Below are 19,543 nucleotides of genomic sequence, written 5' to 3' on the forward strand. Positions count from 1 at the left end.
AAAAAAGTTCTCGTTTTTGTTTTTACACTATGTTCGTTCAATTCGTTCAAGTTCACGATTTTTTCTCAACCCACCCTACCCAGAACTCAAATTGAAACCATCTAGAAGACAGAAGCAACCCTTTTATTTCACTTGATGGCGCTACTAGTCAGTGATGTGCACGATGGTTCAGTTTCTCTAAACTAGATGGCTTTTGTTTATTTCCTCGTTTTTTTATAACTTCTGAACTGAAAAATTGAAAAATGACTTCATTTTCAATCTCTGCCAATTCTCTTCAAACTGAACCATTGGAAATAACTCACCAATTTATAGAATTATGTACGCCTCGTATTCACCTAGATGTTGAAGGAAACCCCACCGTTACAAGTGATGAACAGGTTGAGTGATTCTGGCACCTGGTGCTTCAACTTTACTTACTAACATGTGAAAATTAGAATGCTTTTGTTTTGTTTCTCCTTAACAATTGTGTGGTATTTGTAAAACGGTATTTATTTTTAATGTGCTGTATTTTCAGGTGAAAGTTGAATCCACTATCGAACATATATTGGAAACTTTTTTAGAAAATCATGAGATAGATACCACTTTACCCAGGCTAAACCGACTTCAGATTGTTGATTTTGTCAGACATGGCCTAAGCAAACTTTCAGCATCTTATGAGGTAGGCCTATAGAGCTCATATGTTTGTGTTTTCGTTAAATATACATACATGCTGAATTTCTTTTAAACAGTGTTTAGATGCAAGCAGAACATGGGTCTGCTACTGGAACCTCCATTCATTAGAACTTCTAGAAGTTCCATTACCAGATGAAACAAAAAATGCTGTGATCTCATTTTTAAATTTGTAATGTTATTTTTTTCATATTTAAATAAGATCATAGTTTATCATAATTAAAACATTGCACTGGCAGATGTCAGAACCCTACAGGGGGATTTGGTGGCGGACCTTTTCAATATTCACATCTAGCACCTACATATGCAGCAGTTAATGCCCTCGTTATCCTTCAGTCCGAAGAAGCATTCAAAATAATCAACAGGTTGCATAAATCTTGGAATGCCTAACACAATTTATGATATTTAATTTTATATTATTCCACTTCCAGGACAAATTTATATAATTTCTTAATGAACTGCAGAAATGAGGAAGGGGCATTTGCTTTGCATGTTGGGGGTGAAGTGGACGTCAGAGGAACATACTGTGCAGTTGTTGTAGCAAAGTTAACAGGCATTGTAGATCAGAAACTTTTCAGTGGTACCAGTGAATGGATTCTGAAATGCCAGACATATGAAGGGGGTTTTGCTGGAACTCCAAATCAGGAAGCACATGGAGGTTAATAGGCAACAAAAAACAAGTTGACAAAAATTATATTTATTCTCATTCACCACAGGTTATACATTTTGCGCTCTAGCTGCACTTACACTTCTAGGCCAAGAAAGCAAATGTAACGTAAGATGTCTATTGGTAAAAAAGAAAAATTATATATGTTTATTAAGGTTATTTGTGGTTAAGTGTTTTTGTTTTTATTTTAGAGATGGGCTTGCAATCGGCAAATGAAATTTGAAGGGGGTTTTCAAGGAAGAACAAATAAACTGGTGGATGGCTGCTACTCATTCTGGCAAGGTGCACTTTTCCCTTTGTTGCATTTCCTGTTAGCGAAATCGGGTAGGCTATTACCTTTTACTGTTGTGATTGATAATGACCTAATTGTACATTCACCAAAGATCAATATAGCGAAGCGTTAGATGCAAAGAGATGGCTCTTTAACCAAGAAGCTCTTCAGGAGTATTTGCTCGTGTGTTGTCAACACCCGTTCGGCGGACTTCTCGACAAACCTGGGCGGTAATAGTTGGAACAAATGTTTTCGCATTGCAACTTGAACCGCTATGTGAAATTACTTGAACATTTTTATTATTCTTACGAATCTAACATCTAAACGTAATTTATAGACCTCGTGATTTCTATCACACTTGTTATGGATTAAGTGGTCTTTCCATAGCACAGCATGTAAGCGGCTCTGGAAAGTCATCCATCGTAGGTAGCCCAACCAACGAACTGGTAATAAAGAAAACAAAAACAAAACAAAAATTAATAAACATTTTGAATATGAATAAAGCTAAGCTAAATGGTTTCTTTTTTATAGGCTTTGACCCATCCCATCTATAATCTGGGTGTGAATGCTGTGATGAGTGCACTGAACTATTTTAATTCGCAGCCTTTAAGGATTTGACCAGTTGCGGTAGTAACGACGTACCCATCATCTTCCTCTTTGAAATAAACTGAGCTCTTATCTTCCCGTTTTAAAGTGTGTTTCCTTTTTGCATTTTAAAAGCCGTATTGGTGAGAATCGCTGGACTGCTCATATCGGTTGCTGACAACCAGCACTTACATCCCTTTCAACTATAAAATGTGCTGATTGTTTGAAAAATTAGATAGGTGGCCAGGATCTGGGTACTTAACTGATTACTGGACGTGAAGCACGTCAGATGAGACTGTCGCAAATAGGCGTAAAGTTCAAATTTTGTCCCCTCTAAAGAGCTGCTTAACTTCCGCTCTTAAACTTTTCCATCGTGCGTTTTATACCTGTTGTATTTTCTGAAGCTTATTAGCCCCATATCACAGCTTTTACTTTACCGAGATAAACTTGTGTGGGTCTCTCCCGTAATATAAATAAATATATTAGATATGTTGCATCCTTTGTTGATATTAGATAGCTGCGGGTAAAATGTACCTACGTCACAAACAGATGACGTCATCGGAGAAAGAAAAAAAAATACGACTGCAACAGGCTAGCAGACGTGTACTGACAGACCAGTCCACAAATGCCTGTGGACGTAGTTGGTTGCATGTGGCCATGTGGTTCTTCTTCAGATTTTCTTTTCAAGACGTATTCTGTATATATCATCTGTGATCAGTCGAAATTGCCTAGGAACGAAAACATCGAATCACTCCGTTCAGTGTCAGTCCCTGGCCTAGTTGAAAAGAAAAGCCAACGTCGTCGTCGTGTCGGATATAGAAGCCAAGCCACGTTTGTAAAGGCACTCGTGTCCCTATGAAGGTAAGCCATTTTTGTTTTGTTCTTGTCCCTTTCCTTCATTGAATATGCTACCTACATGATGATACGCCACCGCAGCATTTATTGTGAGAAATGGGTCTCGTGGTGGTGGTAATTCTCGATAGCTACGGTCGATCCATTCAAAACCGACGAAGAAGAAATTCAGTGTTGCCAACGACCTGTTGAATGACGGTGGATTAGAGTTATTATGAGTCATACCACGTTTTCTCTTTCACTCTAATCTTAAAAGTCTGTATGATTGTGAGTTGAATGACTGAGAGAAATCCAACTGAAGCTAGCAGATTCTATTCATCTGCTGGGTCTTCTCACGCCCTTCAATTTACGGTGGCGTTCTGACTTTTGGCAGGCTGCATGTCGACTCATTTTCTTACACACAGCAAAACTATCACTTTGATTGACGAAATTTTAGTCAAAAGTGAATCTTTGTTTTTATCTGACTACAGTGTACACTTCTGTGAAGTGTACGTTAGATATGTTATCGGCTCACTTGAGAGTAAAAGCCACCAGGTTGCCCAAACGTAAGTTATCCACGAGAATGAATTTGGCGTTGCTCTTTTCACGAAAGTTGGTATCGACCCTGGGGTTTTGGATGCTTTCGTGCGGCCGAATGCTGTGGGAAATAAACACTCCCTCGTGAAAAACCTCTGGGCGAGAAACAACGAACGACACAGACAGAAACTCGACACTACACCAACGATAAAACCATTCATCAGTTGAAGTCTCTGTTGTTATGTTGGCACCATAATCTTGTTTTTTTTTTGTTTCTCCTTCTCCTTCCAACTCGTGACTACTAGCGACCCACTACTGGCATTGAGAAAACCTATTCCTTAGTAAACGCCCTCGAGAATATCCCTACACGTTCGTCAAAGTTCTTGCCATTCTCATTTGTGGCGTAGTTACGAATTTCGCTGCGACAGTTTGTTTGAAAGACGTTCTTGCTGTAGACGTTCATTAAATTTAATGTCGTGTTTTTGTATGTGCGTGAGGCGCGTGCTAGTCATCTGTTGAACGAGATTTTTTAAAAAATGGTGGGTGGAGTGCTTGCTATTTTAGTATAAATTCCTTGGGGCATACAAAAGAAAAGAATTTGCAGTATCAAGTGTCAACCAGACGACCATCAAAGGAACTTCGACATTTATTTTGGGGAATTGGAAAATATATGTCTACGTCTATTCTCAATATGTGATTTGTCGTTTTCGATCGAAAAAGCAGTGGGCTACGAAAGACGTGTTTGGTGTAGAATCAGACAGACGCCATTCCGATGAAACGAGAAGAAACGAAACAACCTTAATCTAGTTTGTTAGTTTTGGAAGTCTCCCCCCTTATTCGCCATATCATAGCATCGTATGTTAAAAAGGGCATTTTTGACGTCATCATCCCAGCAGCCTCTGTTTCTTTTTTGCGTCCCGTTGTTGCCCGTAGCGGTTGCTGTTGTTTTGATCGAGAATAAAAGAGAGTGCTGGCGGCGTGTGACGAGCGAAAGTCTTTTTCGAAGTTTGTTTTTGTTTTCTTCATCCGACGAGGCGAAATTTTTTGGTCCGTCTCGACTGCACCGGTTTCATTTTCTATTCTTTATTCGAGTTTAACTCCGAGGTTACTTCAGCCCGTCAGTTAGATAAAAAGCTACTACACCACCATATAGTGGGCCGAGGCCCTGACTGCCCAAAACTGACTGTTCAATCATTTTCTTCCTTCTTCTCTTTCATTGATTGGCCCTCAAAAGAAAATTACGAGAGCTTTTGACCGAGTTTTCCCGTTGTTGAGTGAACGGGTCTTTTTTTTGGATCTCTCTCGGCCAAACTCGATCGTTGGTGACGCAAAACATAGTCTGTCACCAGTGTGAAAGGACGTGTTGCTAACTAGTGGTAGACATTTGTTTTCTCTGCGCAGCGTGAAGGCGATTCAGTCCAATTAAAATTCAGTGCTTCTTTTTCATTCCTCATCTTTGCTGATTTAGGCAGACCGACGAGTACAGTCAAGATGTACTCGTCAACGAGAAACCCTCAACTTGTCTGAGTTACTGGAAAATCATCCGCTAGTATTACGCCGCGATGAGAATTGACTGCAGTTGTCGCCACCGCAGCGGCGAGCCGTCTGTCGTTCGTAATACCACCGCGGATCCATCCAGTTTTTCGTCGACGCATCACTCCTGGAATCGCACGAAGAAAAGCCTGTCCACTGCGGATCTACCGATGAGCAACCAGCGACCGCAACGCCACAAAACGTACAGCGATCCGGACCATGTTGCAGCGGACAGTCACTTTCCAAGGTGTGTCTTATGTTTGCGTGTTTTCATTTTGTGTTCGCGATTCGAAAGTAGAGAGTAGTGTAATGAGTACAACCGATGATGACTTATGGAAATATTCACGCTTTAACCAACGAGTGTGTGTGTGTGGGGGGGGGGGGGGGAGTCATGGAAACGATAGTGATTGATGACTATTGAAAGTAGTTGCCTGTGTCTATAGCCAACAACAAGAAAACCCAAAAATACTATTGACGAAATTGCGTTCCTGTACTTTTTTGTGTGTGCGCAGAAATGGGCCTCCCGTTGGCGGTCTAGCTTGCACACAGTGGAACAAGAGTTTTAGATGGCTTGATCTAGTAGACGTTGAGTGATGGTCGGTTGATAGCGGATAATCCTGCCGCTAACCCGCTATGTCCATCTACACTCTCGTTGTTGCCACATGCTTTTTATTTTCCAGACGAATTTTCGCTTTCTCGCAGTTTGTCCTGCCCTGCCTGTTGCACGTTTACATTCTTCGTCTTGTAGAGCTAAAACCAACACCACAAAATGGACGTGGTTTTGGGAAACTGGCGATCTAACATCTTAGTTGCGTTCCAAATAGAGATCGAGTCCAATTGCTCTTTGTCTTTATAGCAGTATGTTCGTGTACTCGTTCGCGTCACCATTTTGTGCGTTTGCCAATTTCTTTGTGTCAACCCAGCCTTGAAACCTTAATTTAATTCATTTGAGAAAAAAAAAAAACAAGTGTGTGTTGAAAAGAAACAATCAAAAACATTGTCTGTGCAGCGGAAGGAGGCGTTGCAGAAGTCTGGACTGCCTGTGCATGAAGCGGACATTAGTCGCCATGGCCAGCGGATGGCTGCACGGTTATCAGTCGGCACAGCAGGAGGAGATAGGAGCAGTATCGGATGAAGATATTAGCAGCGGAAGCAGCGCAGCAGCCTCGGGATCCTCCCAGCCACCGCAGCCGAATCAGCAAGAGCAGCAGAGTCGAGTGTGCACGAGCCTTTCATGGGATAGCGGCTACAACGAATGTGCAAACGATCTGAGAGATCACTTCTCGCCAACTGGCCGACGTCTGGTTAGCACCATGCGGATGCCCTCAGTAGTGGTCAGTGACTGTTCAGACGATCCTATTGAAAACGGCGACACAGCCATTTCGGCCAACGGATACTATCGCCTCAACGAACTGCCCAGTCCGACCCTTTCGTCACATTCCAGCTCTGGACAGGACACGACACACGAAATGGACCAGGCCGAGAATAGTGCTGCATCTTGGGGCTGGTCGTCATCGTACAGAGCCGGATCAAGTGGTTTTCTTATTCTCCCTGGACAAGGATCTATAGATGATGACACTGCGTTATCTTCCAGCTTGCTCTCCGTTCGCCGACTATCTGATTGCAGCAGTTGCAGCTCTCTGGCCACACTGGACATGGAACCGTGCTGTCCGGGCCCATGCTCTGCCCAGGCTCCTTCCACCTGCTTCCAAGCTGATCCTCATCAGCCGTTTCAGTTGAGTTTTGAAATGTCGCCGGACGTACCCGAAGGAGGTGAACCAACGAAACAAGAGGAATCTTCAACCGACGATACCAATTCGTCCACAAAGGTACGTGCTGATTATTTTATTGCTTGTTCAAAAATTGGCTGTTATAACTTTGGTAGATTATACGGAAGTGAGGAGCTCTAGGTGACGCGTAGAAGTTTTTCCCTGCTATGTTTAGTTTTTTTTTTTTCAACACTCGTTAATTTTCGATGAAATTTTGATGGCTGTGAAATCTTGCATGCCATTCTGGGATCGATATCTTGGATCTCCGAAAGGGTCATATCAGTTTACAAGATTGCAGACGTAGTTTGTTGGCTGTGCGGTTCAACCATTTTCTTTCAAAACGATGTGCTGGACCACAAAATAGCGTTTACAGTTTCATTTGGCATGACGGAAAGAATGAATCGAGCTTGGTTGCTTTCGCGCTATTTGTAAAACTATCTTGGTTGGTGGGATGCAGACCCCCAGAGCGTGTTGGCGACTGCACAGCCGGTGCTATTTCGTATCGTTTTCGGCTAAAGGCAATTCAACGTGCTGTGCAATTCAGTCGCAGTGTTTGGCTTTTCAAAATAAAAAAATCGATGTGAATCGCATTATCTAAACTTGCTTTTTTTAAAAGGGCGCATACTTTATCGCCGGCACTTGGTCCGTGAAATGGTCGTGCCTTGATCTCTCTTTGGCGGGGTTCTCTACCGTTTTGGCTATAGGTACAGATCGCACGTGACCCAGAATGCGTTTTTCTTGACTTCATTTTCGTTCTTTTATTTATTTTTCGATTTAGAAAAAAAATAAATAACGAAACGTGAATAAGCGCGAGGGATATCTCTTACCCGTAGATGGTCATGTTTCAATCGTGTCTTTAGTTAACGACCAACGTGCCGCAGCCATTATCGAAACCGCTTTTTCTTCTGCAAAGTCGGCTGCCATAGTTGTAGCGGTACTAACAGTAATAATAGTAGTAGTATGGTGGAAGTAGTAATTCATCCGCTCTAGGGCGCTCGAGTGGTAAACGGCTAAACGCTAATGATGGCGACTGTGCGGGATGGGGGGGGGCGGTCTTCGTTTCATTGTTGTTGTTGCTTTCTGCTTTCCTCTTGTCTAACGAGCTGGAGAAAGACTATCGATCTGGAATTCTTCTCTAATCTACGCCACACACACACATTTCGATTCGCTTTGTGTCTGGTTTAATCAACTTTGTCAAACGGCGGCATTGGTGTCTGCTCTAGAGCTCTGTGTACAGACAAATTGAGGCCATTCGGTACTACAGGCTAAGGAGTAACCCAAAGCCTCGAATGGGGTCGATTTTATTTCCCTTTCTTTTCCTTTTTATTCTTATCAGTTCAACTTTGAATGTCTCACCGGCAAATTGAAAAAAAAAAGAAGACTAGAAAAAAAAGGGAACTTTTAAAAAAATGAAATAGAATTAAAAAGTCCAATGCAATCAAACAAACCAGACGGAAAAGGAAAGCTGTTGCTATCTGGCTTCATGGTGTGTGGCTTTAAGTGTGTGTGTGTGTGTGTTGTTGCCACAACCAAATTCAAAAGTTACAGTAGGGCTACAAGTTTTTATTTCCCTTTTTTTTTTCTTTAACCTAGTCGTTGATGTGCTCGTATTAAAGTCGTGCAGAAATTATTGTGCGTCATTCCAACCGCTGGAGTGTGTTATAATAGCGGTGCGTCAAATTCACGTTGTTCAATAGTCAAGTTTCTACAAAAGTTATCCTTCATTTCACATTTTTGGGTTTTTTGTTTTTTGCATAGCGATTTGGGTTGGGTGGATGCCAACATTTTGATGGCATCAGATCAACTTTGTCACGTTGCTATCGTGCAATCTGCATACACTGTCGATTTGTTTTCAGAAACGAAGAATGCGGTATTGTCTATTCTGAATAAAGAAAGAGCGTTAATTCATAATCTCAGATAGGGATAGATAGATGATATAGAAAGGCTATATAACTTAGGAAATCTTGTTTCACCAAATTTGGACGATGGCTGTTCCGCGATGGTTTCTGTACCGGATCCTCTTCTTCAAATAACTCAAGAAAGAGAAGCCTTTCAGCCGTGAAAGTCAATGGTTCGGACTATATATGGCGAAAGAATAAAGGTGCAAGAGAGGGGGGAAAAACACAGTTGCAAGTTGCAACTGCCGAGCTGAAATGAAGGACGACAGAGAAAAAAAGACTCGAGTGAATAGAGAGCAATAAGTATGGCATACAATCTACGCACACAGCTTGTCGCCTACACAACGTGCGGGTTTTATTTGTACGTTTCCTCTGATTTCGGTTCCAATCAAGCCATTCCGAAATGACGGGAAGGAAAACTCTGTGCAGCGTTTCTCTTTCCTCTTTGACTCTTTTCCTTATGTCTTGCCTTGTCAAATTGTTTCATGACAATTGAAGAATGACATCTGAAGCTAGAGAGAGTGAGAGAGAGATAAAAGAAAGAAAGAGAGTTAAAGGAAATCCGTCTCCGTAACGGAAGACTGTCATTAAACGCGCATTAGGAATCAAGATACATGACGCACGAAGCGAGTCTTGGTGTCGGCTAACCCCCCAACTGGATCGACCTATTTGGCGTGACAAGGGGGGCGTGCAAGGGCTTGGTATGGTATATATTATTTAGCACATCTAGATTAGCCTAATCAAACCAAAACGCCCAACACAAGACGCCGTTGACACACAATGCGTTGAAACCACTGTTGAATTGCCGATCCCCCACCTCCAGCCAAGAGAACATTGTTACCAGTTCTTTTGTTGTGTGAATACGAGCCACTAACTGGTGAGCGCAGAGATGATCGCTAATAACTATACACTAACACGGGAGGGAGGGAGGAGGCCAAAAGGGGAACGCGACAACTGCCCTTCAATTAGCTCCAGTCTTGTTGGCGCTCTCGTTTTGGCTTTGTCTTGTTAACACAAATCATAGTCTCTCCTTTTCGGTTATTGCCCTGGCGTTAAAAAAGGAAAAAGGAAAAAAAAAAGCTTCCAAGTCATGTTCGGCACAGCGGCTATATCCATATAACGGCTGGAAGAAAATGGGCTCGTGCAAGAGTTACTGCGTCGGCCCGGCGCATATAAAACTATTTTTGAAAAATGAGTTAGAAAAGAAGAAGAGAGAATGAGAGAGAGAGAAAAAAAAAATAAATAATCATGAGGAGAAAAAAAAGGAAAGAAAAAAGAAACAGCTGAGCTGATAAAGTGACGACAACTTTCCCATCCGACCGCAGTTGGCTTCTAAAGTAGCCTCTTGACGCACGCGTGCCCTCTGAGGTCTGTCCAAAAAAACACGCAGTTGAGCGGGAATTGAAAACCTTGCGCATCTTTTTTTTTTTTTTTTCGTTTTGGTTACCCACAACTTCGGATAGTCCGGAACAAAAAACACCGGACACTTGTTTGTTGTTTCTTTTGTGAGAACTGGAATTCTTTACATTTCCTCCCCTTTTTTTCTTTTTTATTGACGTCTGCATGAATGTTTGCATTGCACGATCGAAATAGTCGCCCACGTCAGTGACAGTGTGTAGGGTTTAGCGTACAGTGGTTGCGTATTGAAACAGATGGTTCGTTCGATTGTATAGCCCTATCACCTTTTTCAAAAGGAACTCGACTGCTGGAGATGTGACGTTACCTCCTGCGACGGTGTTCCAGTCAGTGCCGTGTTTTCGTGCTTGCCTGAACGTTTCATTTCGGAGTAACCAGTTTGTGTTTGCTAACGTTTAGCTGTTTTTGACGTGAACTTCATCTCGAATTGAGAGTTTCTTGGTTGTAAGGATTTTGATTTGTAAAAAAATTTGAATCGTCGAATGGCGGCTGTTTCGTTAGGTTACGATGGCTACAGTCAGAGCCTGTCGGGACCGATGGACGTCCGGGGACGTAACAATTCGTACGGCGACTCTTCGTCCAGCTCCGGAGATGATTCGTCCTGGTCGGACTGGGAGGCCGAGACGGACGGCCAAGTCCATCAAGCTCGACCTCCAGTTGTGAAAGTAAGTGACGAGCCCACACAACGCGCAGTGTGTCGTAAAAAGAATCGTAGAAGGAATCAAAGGTCGTGCTATTGAATGTGCATAAATAAGGAGTGAGACAGAGTTGGGAAAATAGACGAGAGAGCAAGAAAAAGAGGAGGAGGAAAGGGGGTTGAAGCTGGGAGAAACCCTTATCGGCCACCAAACCATCGCTTCTCCATGTACCCACAAGCGGCCACCACCTTCTGCAACACCTACACGCGCAGAGACCGCGTTTATTTTGTAAAGGCTGAGTTGTCTGTCCCGAGGCCATGAACGACACACAATAGCATACCAGCCGGACAAAATGATTGAACGCGAAACGTACCGTGCTTTTTTTTTTTTTATCTTTGCCTGTTTATTACACTGTATAGACATGTTGGTGGCCATTCACTAGCTGTGGTCACTCGTAAAAACAAAAAATACTGTCCGAGTGCGCATTATTCGCCATCTACAGTATATGGCCTTAAAAACATAAACATCACAGGCCTATCTACTGATCAGCTGGGTGGTACCTTGGCGGTGTAACGAAAAAACCCGCAGCCAACTCTCTCTCTTTCTCTCTCTTTCTCTCATTTACTCCTGTCAATATTCACCAGAATTATTGCGTGACGGAAAATTTAGCGTTGCCTTCTCCCCCATATCCCGACCCGCATCTATGGTCGGAGCTTTACCAAAGACGGTCGAGTACACTTTATTCTGAACTGAATGCGAAACCTGCACGATTTTTTTAATGTGGAGGGCCCGGTTCCCTGAGGCCTCATTTCCCAAAAAAATAAATGTTGGCCAGACAATTTACTAGTTGCAGCGAACTATAACCGAACGAAAAGGAGATCGAATAATAGAGAGAGTCTGTGGGCTACCTGGGCCAAAGATTGTCAGCCAATAACTCGCGACGAGAAAATAAATAAAGAAAACAATGTAGTATACATATTATGCGTGCTGCATATATATGTGTGTATACGACGAAAACGAATGGAAGCAGAAAAGCAAGAGGATGAAAAAGCGTGTAAAGAGAAAGAGAAATGTCTGGGTCAAATGAGACATAGAAAAATGCTTCTAGTGAAAGTTGTTGTTGCCTTGGTCTGTCTTCCCTTTATACTCCTCCTTGTTGTTGTTGTATAGCGCCTGATTTGGACGCTAGAGCGTAATACTGCTGACCGTGGTTCTTTTTTTTTTCTTCTTCTTCTTTCCATCCCGTCTCTCTCTCTCTTTTTGCTCTCTGACATGCACCGACTCTAATACAGGATCTCCGTTTAGTTTCGACAGAAAGGATACACCATTATTGGGCCACGTCCCTATTAAGCGCGAGTTGGATACCTCCTTCACGCCATCGATTGAGGCCGCGCCGCTTAATGTCGATGCAAAAACAGTGCAGAGCTTTAGTAGAGAGAGAGAGAGAGCTCATTTCGTGATTCCCCGCCATGCTCGCCGGGATCTTGAATGATGCTCAGCAGGGGAAAGAGGGGGAGGGCGGAGTCTGGCCAATGTTTCATGTTGATTTGCCATTAGGATTTTTTTTTATGGAGGGGGATGTCGAATCTTGTTTGTGTGTATAATGCTGACTTTGGGTTGTTATTGTGTTTGAACGAAAAGAGAATAAGGAGCGGACTGTTTAAATTGATTTTTGCCAGGTCTCAGCGTGGCGTAAAGTGCGCAGCGCCGTCCAGTGGTCCCCATTTGTTCAGACATTTCGACGCCAGCGCTACCCTTGGGTTCAATTGGCCGGCCACCAGGGTTAGACATCATTTTTTATTCATTTGCTGTTGGATGCCTTTAAAAAAAGAAAAGAAACATCCTCATTTCCATTTCCTCGTTATGCAGGCAATTTCAAACTTGGAGGCGAGCGCGGCACCATCCTGAAGAAACTCTGCCCCAAAGAAGAAAGCTGCTTCCAGCTGTTGATGAAGGATCCGCTTCGGCCATTCATACCCTCTTATAAGGGCAATGTGACATCCGACGATGGCGAGAGTAATGGCCTTATCAATATTCTTTAGCTCAGACAACTAAGAGATCCCCCAATTAATTATTCTCTTGTTGTATCGGCTCGCAGAATTTCTAGTTCTGGAAGACCTTCTGGGAGACTTTCGCAACCCGTCCGTTATGGATTGCAAACTGGGAGTGCGCACTTATCTCGAAGACGAGTTGGCAAAAGCCAAACTCAAACCAAAATTACGAAAAGTATATACATTTGTTGTGTTAAACCCGGGCAAACTGAACAAGTTTAACCGCAACAATACCTAATTGCAGGATATGTTTGAGAAAATGTTACAAGTAGATCCGAGCGCCCCGACGGCTGAGGAACTTCAAATGGGTGGCGTGACCAAACCGAGATACATGGTGTGGCGAGAGACTATTTCATCGACGGCCACTTTGGGCTTCCGGATCGAAGGCATCCGCAAACAGGATGGTAGTTCCAGTAAAGACTACAAAACTGTAGGCTCTTCTCAACAGATTGTGAGCGTTCTACATGATTTTGTGCAGCATCATCCTCACGCATTGGTAAATATAACGGAAATTAGGCTGGATTTTTAGATTTGAGTTGTTTGTTAATGAGCATGCTATTTTTATCAGGCTAAATATATTGAGCGACTGAATCAATTGCAAGCCACATTGGCTCGTTCCGAATTTTTCGCAATGCATGAGGTAACTACAGTTGACTTAAAAGTATTTGTTTTACTGATTTCATCAAATCTTAAAATTTAATCCTAACAGTTGATCGGCACGTCGTTGCTTTTCGTCCACGATCACAGCAAAGCAAATATTTGGATGATCGATTTTGCTAAGACTCATCGGCTGCCAGGCGGAGTCCAGATCGATCACAACAGCCCCTGGCGTGTGGGCAATCACGAAGACGGTTACCTGATTGGTTTGTGCAATCTAACGCAGCTGCTGGACCAACTATTGGTGAATCGGGACCAAAACCACACCACCAATCCAACCTAAACACATCGATATCGGCAATTATACAAAATTTCTTTTGAAAAAAAAACTTACACGTACTATATGTAAACGATGGGTCCAATTTGAGCCTCGTTGTTTTGTTTTTTTGATAATGCGAGAGCTGTCATTCCCAAAGAACGTTCCAAGTTTAATTGGTTAGGAGTACAGGAGATAATGACTGCTATTCGTGTGTCATATTTAATGTCGTTATCGGACACGAAATGATTTACATTTCCAGTGCAATCTCTCTGATGAAAACTACGGTTTACGTCAACTGATCATTTCCAAGTGCCTCTTCAATTACTGTCTGTAAATCTGTTGAATATTTTTCCCTTTTTTTTCATGTGTGGATTCGGGCAGCGCACGTGCCATTTTTCAGGATTCCTTAAATTTTTGATACATTCGTGCTGTTCCCAAACTGTCCCATTCGAACTATGTCAATAATTAACTTTAGTGTTTTTTAAAGAGTATTTCTGACACAACTATCTAGCTTAAAATATACTATTGCAGCATTAAGAATTGCGATTAACCAATCTATCAAGTTGGTAACCGGCTCTGTTCATAAATTCCACCGTTTTCCGTATTTATTATTTCTAGGAAGGAAACTATGAGAAACTCACTTTTTTTCATTACGAGTCATGGGTTGCTAGTTTAAACCATTCAAACCTTTTCTCAATAAAATTTCTAGTATAATCGAATCATGTTGAAAGTGATGTCTGTTTTAGGATATGTGATTTCTAGAACATTAATTCATTTTCATCTTGTTGTGCGTTGAAATGGCCAACAGTCTACAGTAAGGAAGTGCAGTCACACTTTAATGCGTTTTATTGGGTTAAAAAAGGATGTATCACTTTATAACCAAACATTTACAGCTCTCTTTTTGATTTTTGTTCTATGATTCTCATGTATTTCCTGTTAAGGTCGTCATATTGTATAGACCACGGTAATGTGACGCAGTTGGATAAGAGAACAGAAAACCTAGCGGACATCGTGCGAGCTGAAAATACTGTCAGTCAGTCAGTGTGAACCATAGCCTTCTACAGTTACGGCCACGGAGCTGTGATTCACCCTGGGTGTCAATTTTGTTCGAGCCACCCACCCACCCTCAGCTGCTCATACCTAGGCCACATAGGAAAGTCACATTTTTTTTTCTTTTTTTCCACAAAATTACACATAAATGGTCAAGGTTAATTATAACGTGGTGGCCATGGCTGAAAAAAAAAAATGAAAAATGAAAATTTTGTGGAAAACGGTCAAGAATTTTGACTTTTGCACTAAACTCCTCCTCCTGTCCGGAAACTGGCTTCATTCGAGATAGCCGATTCCAACCATAAGTTCCCACACCATTCTAATATTACACCATGTTTTGGGTAATATCTTATTCACCGTGTTTCGTATATCCAAAGGAATCGTGTTCAGCTCGCAGATATTCGAAATTTTTCGTGGAATTGTACATAAATAACCTTAATTAATGATGTGCGTCCGCGTTATTTGATGTCGTGAGTCCGATGTGTTAACGCTGCTTTGTTGAAAAAATCCCAGTCGTGTTTCTGAAGTGCGCTTGTGTTACTGCGTACACTGTTAAAAAGGGTTTTTATAATCCACGCCGATCCGTCAGATCTTCGGGCGCGGGTAAGTCACAGATTTTTTTTATTTAGACAGTGGATAGATATTATAGCTTAGTATATCTTCAAAAACATAAAAAATCTGGATGTCTGTTTTTTTTTTTTTTTTTTTTTTTTTTAGTTATAAGCGTTTTTTTCTGTGATATGGTAAAAATTAAAATTTCAATGTGATTTTATATAGTAAAAAAATTAAAAAATATTACGTGCGATTACCAGGGTGTATTTTAATGTTGGGATTTGGGAACGAAAAATGACTGGTCGTCGCGAACGGGGATGGAGACTTTTGTGAACGGATGATGAAAACCAACTGAACAAAGACGATCGAAGGCGTCTCCGAAGGCGCCTACAAGAGGAAGACGAACAGAGACGCCTCCGAAGACTAACAGAGGCGCTTCCGAAGACGTCAAGAAGATATCGAACAGAGACGCCTCCATAGACGCCAAGAAGAAGACGAACACAGGCGCCTCCGAAGACGTCAAGAAGAAGAAAACGAACAGAGGCGCCTCCAAAGACGCCAAGAAGAAAAAGATAAACAGAGGCGCCTCCGAAGACGCCAAGAAGAAGAAGAAGAGCTGTTACTTCCGGCTTTGGAGTGCTGTTCGTATTAAGCTCTTCTATGAATGTTTGTTTAAAGAAGAAATGCTGAAAGACATTTTCGTTGGTCTCCTTACAGGTCTCTATTTTACCTCTACGCCTACACATAGATCAAGACACGCTTACTTTTATGAGTGAATTTTCCTCTACCTTGTCGGAAGCAGGATGCCATAGTGAAGGTTCGTTCTTTACATTTTTTTGGTAATTATTTTAGGATTATTTCTTATCATTTCATTTTTTATGTTAGAAGAAGAAGGGGGGAAATCTGCCATGAACGTACTTGATCCTTTTAGAAAGTCATTCAAATAATGACGTGGGCATGGACGTCTCAGTAGGTCCGGGGTGGCCATCTGCAGGAGCGTATTAAAGCAATCAAGAAAATTCCTGAAAAGGGTGCACATTAAATATCTAACGCGGCTTCTAAGTTCTCTTTGGAGACGTAACAGCTCTTCTTCTTCTTCTTGGCGTCTTCGGAGGCGCCTCTGTTTATCTTCTTCTTCTTGGCGTCTTTGGAGGCGCCTCTGTTCGTTTTCTTCTTCTTGACGTCTTCGGAGGCGCCTGTGTTCGTCTTCTTCTTGGCGTCTATGGAGGCGTCTCTGTTCGATATCTTCTTGACGTCTTCGGAGGCGCCTCTGTTCGTCTTCGGAGGCGTCTCTGTTCGTCTTCCTCTTGTAGGCGCCTTCGGAGACGTCTTCGATCGTCTTCGTTCAGTTGGTTTTCATCATCCGTTCACAAAAGTCTCATCCCCGTTCGCGACGACCAGTCATTTTTCTAGAGTTCCCAAATTCCTTCGAGCTGAAAATACAAGTTAGCTTCAGTATGCTCCGTGTTGCCCCACTCGCTTCAGGCAACCGCTTCTGATATGTCGAACTGTAGACTACTTCTATGTGGCTGTTTGTCACTGTTGAGTTGCAGTTTAAGCTTCAACGCTCGAGAGAGTAGATCGCAATAAGGTAAATAGTCGACAGAAAGTTGTATAAAACATTTAGATTAAAAATTTCGTTTTAACCCTCAGGACACTCGACAGGCTATTACCGTCAACCTTATCCGTTCAAATTATCATACCGACTTTATCACAAAGTCCCGTTATCCCTGTACGTGTGTTTACTTTCAGTGACATTTTGGATTCCCATCGAAAGCAGCGTTCGTTCAGCTCCTATTTACTACAACTATTACGCGGGTGAAGGTAAGAAGCAATGCAAGACAACATAAAACTAAAGTTTGAATGCTTGAGAAACTGAAATTTCCGGAAATTTCATTGATCTTGCCGCCATGAACTTATCAAGTATACATTCACATTGGAAAGAGTCACGGAGCTACATAAACATTTGTAAAGCTTGAGCTACGCATAGCAAGCTCCAGAGATGGCGTTGTGGGCTTGTGGCTGGTTGGTTCGGAAATTTGAAGGAAAGGAATGAGAGAACAGGAAAAGTAAAAATTCAAAGTTTATTATAGTCAAGGTTTTACGATAGAGCTGGTAAATTGGAAAGTGTGTGCACTTCATGTTGAGTTGTTGACGCTGTCGATTCAGATTCAGAATTTATGTGACTGTGTTTGTCCCTTCTTTGAATCTCAAGTTAGAAATTAATATACACTTACATTTTCAAGGTGAAATTCAGATTTATAAATAATGGGCGATAGAATGAAGAGTCGAGCGCAAAAACAACTATTCTGGACGACACTTTTTAAGGAAAAGAAGCTTGCATCCCAACTGGTCTCGCTAGCAGCTGAACATGTTAATGGCATCACATTCGATGACATTCCGCAGTTTGGACATTTGCACGTCAAGGTGGGATCCGGCTCAAAAATTGGTGATAATTTCCAGAGCGACACGTTCATTGTAACGGCTCAAATTACGCCACCTAATGCCAAAGATGACACGTCCAGATACACTTTGAGTACTTTCGTTAAGGTATTATGTTCTTATAATTAACTGAAGCAACAACAGTCAGATAAAATTATAATTCTACAGGTGCTGCCGTCGAATCCTTTTATGCGACAAATGGCTTGCGAGTCACGCTCCCATCCCCGCGAAATAAACATTTACCAGAATTTCTTCGGACTCCTGCGGGAAATGCACGTCGACCAGCCGATCCCACTGGATGTTCCGGATGTGTACTACACCCATTTGGAGGAGATAGTCCAGGGCGAATCGGATGGATCAGGAACTTGTACTCTCCTGGAGGATCTCAAAGCAGCCGGATATCGTATGGCTGATAAAGTAGAAGGGATTGATTATCGACACTGTCACATGGCACTGACTTCACTTGCCCATTACCACGCCTTGGCGATAAGTGCAATGAGAAAGTGGAAGGATCCATCAACTGGCGAATTATCCCACATTCCACCTTCTGCAAAGTTTATAGAAGAGAAAACATTTATCGAGGTAGGAATCTTGAAAATGGTTGAAAATGCTGCCAAGAGTTTCCTCGATTTTGCCCAAGAAGAAGAAAGGCCAGACGTAAGTACTTGAATACTTTATATTCGTAAAATCTTGAATAATTTTGATTTATAATCAATACCAGCTAGGTGAATGGCTAGCAGAATTGTTGCCACGTTTATCCGAGATCATCTTGATGGACACAGTAGAGAGCAGCGGTCCTTTGGGCTGCGTCTTGCACGGAGATTACTGGATTAACAACATGCTGTTCAAATACTCTGATGAAAGTCAAACTCAAGACGGAGAAAAATCTCCTTCCATCCCAGTTTCCCTGAGAATGATTGACTTTCAACAGTCGAGGATCGGCCATCCCCTCAACGACATCCTGTATTTCTTCTATACAAGCACACGGTTTGAAACAAGACAAAAGCACATGCTCGTTTTACTACGTTACTATTTTGACACGTTGGCTGCTGATTTGCGACTCCTTGGCATCTCACTTGACGATTGCACGTGGCAAGACTTTTTGGCTGAGTACAAGAAAAGATCCTTGATGTGGATGTTTTTGTGCATCATGCTTCTGGCTAATGCTCTGAACAAGAAAGCCCTCGGTAATTTATTACCAGAAGAAATACTTCAGGCACCAACACCAGGTAATGCCTTATTTCCTTCTACAATTTTTTTTATTTCTTACGCACGAAAACACGAAATACATTACTAACATGTTTGGAAATCCTCTTTTTATCTCATTCAGAGATGGGCATGGAGACAATCAAGGGACAGGTCGGAATGAGTGTTGAAATGGAAGAAATGATGAAAACCTTAATGGCGTCTTACAAACTAAGCGACAATCCAATTTTATCCGATCGGATTCTAAAACTTATGGATGAAGTCAAAGCCCTAAACCACTCTGCTTAAACTGCTGCTAAAAGCTCAGCAAATTTAGTCCTAAACGGTTCCCCCAATAATTTCGCTTAATAGTGTTTATATTTTTTACTCTATAGTTTTCTTTATATTTTATATGCCACTTTTATATTCCATGCATTTATATAACTTGGTTCTTTATCGACATAAATTGTCGGCAATAAACCCGAATCAATACTAAACTTTTTGTTAACTATTATTATAATATTAAAGTTGTA

General features: G+C 41.9%; 3 protein-coding genes across 8 annotated transcripts; all 3 read left to right on the forward strand.

Annotated features, from left to right (window-relative positions):
• Window positions 1-159: 159 nt before the first annotated feature.
• On the forward strand, window positions 160-2,686 carry LOC124341115 (protein farnesyltransferase subunit beta-like). Its single transcript, XM_046794050.1, has 10 exons — window positions 160-377; window positions 515-658; window positions 729-841; window positions 909-1,034; window positions 1,101-1,327; window positions 1,386-1,459; window positions 1,528-1,660; window positions 1,720-1,837; window positions 1,945-2,053; window positions 2,139-2,686. The coding sequence occupies exons 1-10, from the start codon at window positions 243-245 to the stop codon at window positions 2,223-2,225; spliced, it is 1,266 nt and encodes a 421-aa protein (XP_046650006.1). The 5' UTR covers window positions 160-242; the 3' UTR covers window positions 2,226-2,686.
• Window positions 2,687-2,799: 113 nt separating this feature from the next.
• On the forward strand, window positions 2,800-14,318 carry LOC124340949 (inositol-trisphosphate 3-kinase C-like). 5 transcript variants are annotated; one of them, XM_046793791.1, is made up of 9 exons: window positions 2,800-3,053; window positions 5,029-5,340; window positions 6,103-6,922; window positions 12,494-12,596; window positions 12,684-12,830; window positions 12,913-13,040; window positions 13,110-13,361; window positions 13,434-13,505; window positions 13,575-14,318. In XM_046793791.1, exons 2-9 carry the CDS (start codon window positions 5,123-5,125, stop codon window positions 13,803-13,805), a joined length of 1,971 nt encoding a protein of 656 aa, XP_046649747.1. In that variant the 5' UTR covers window positions 2,800-3,053; window positions 5,029-5,122; the 3' UTR covers window positions 13,806-14,318. The 5 variants fall into 5 exon arrangements, with proteins under 5 accessions (XP_046649747.1, XP_046649752.1, XP_046649751.1 ...); XM_046793796.1 differs by lacking the exon at window positions 2,800-3,053 and adding an exon at window positions 3,706-3,789; XM_046793795.1 differs by lacking the exon at window positions 2,800-3,053 and adding an exon at window positions 3,796-3,929.
• Window positions 14,319-16,562: 2,244 nt separating this feature from the next.
• Window positions 16,563-19,507, forward strand: LOC124341069. Of its 2 annotated transcripts, none has more exons than XM_046793981.1 (6): window positions 16,563-16,974; window positions 17,037-17,207; window positions 17,641-17,933; window positions 17,994-18,482; window positions 18,547-19,054; window positions 19,156-19,507. In XM_046793981.1, the coding sequence occupies exons 3-6, from the start codon at window positions 17,652-17,654 to the stop codon at window positions 19,317-19,319; spliced, it is 1,443 nt and encodes a 480-aa protein (XP_046649937.1). In that variant the 5' UTR covers window positions 16,563-16,974; window positions 17,037-17,207; window positions 17,641-17,651; the 3' UTR covers window positions 19,320-19,507. The 2 variants fall into 2 exon arrangements, with proteins under 2 accessions (XP_046649937.1, XP_046649936.1); XM_046793980.1 differs by having other exon boundaries at window positions 16,564-16,974; window positions 17,630-17,933.
• The last annotated feature ends 36 nt before the right edge of the window (window positions 19,508-19,543 follow it).

This window comes from Daphnia pulicaria, chromosome 5 (genome assembly GCF_021234035.1).
Source record: "Daphnia pulicaria isolate SC F1-1A chromosome 5, SC_F0-13Bv2, whole genome shotgun sequence".
NCBI lineage: Eukaryota > Metazoa > Arthropoda > Branchiopoda > Diplostraca > Daphniidae > Daphnia > Daphnia pulicaria.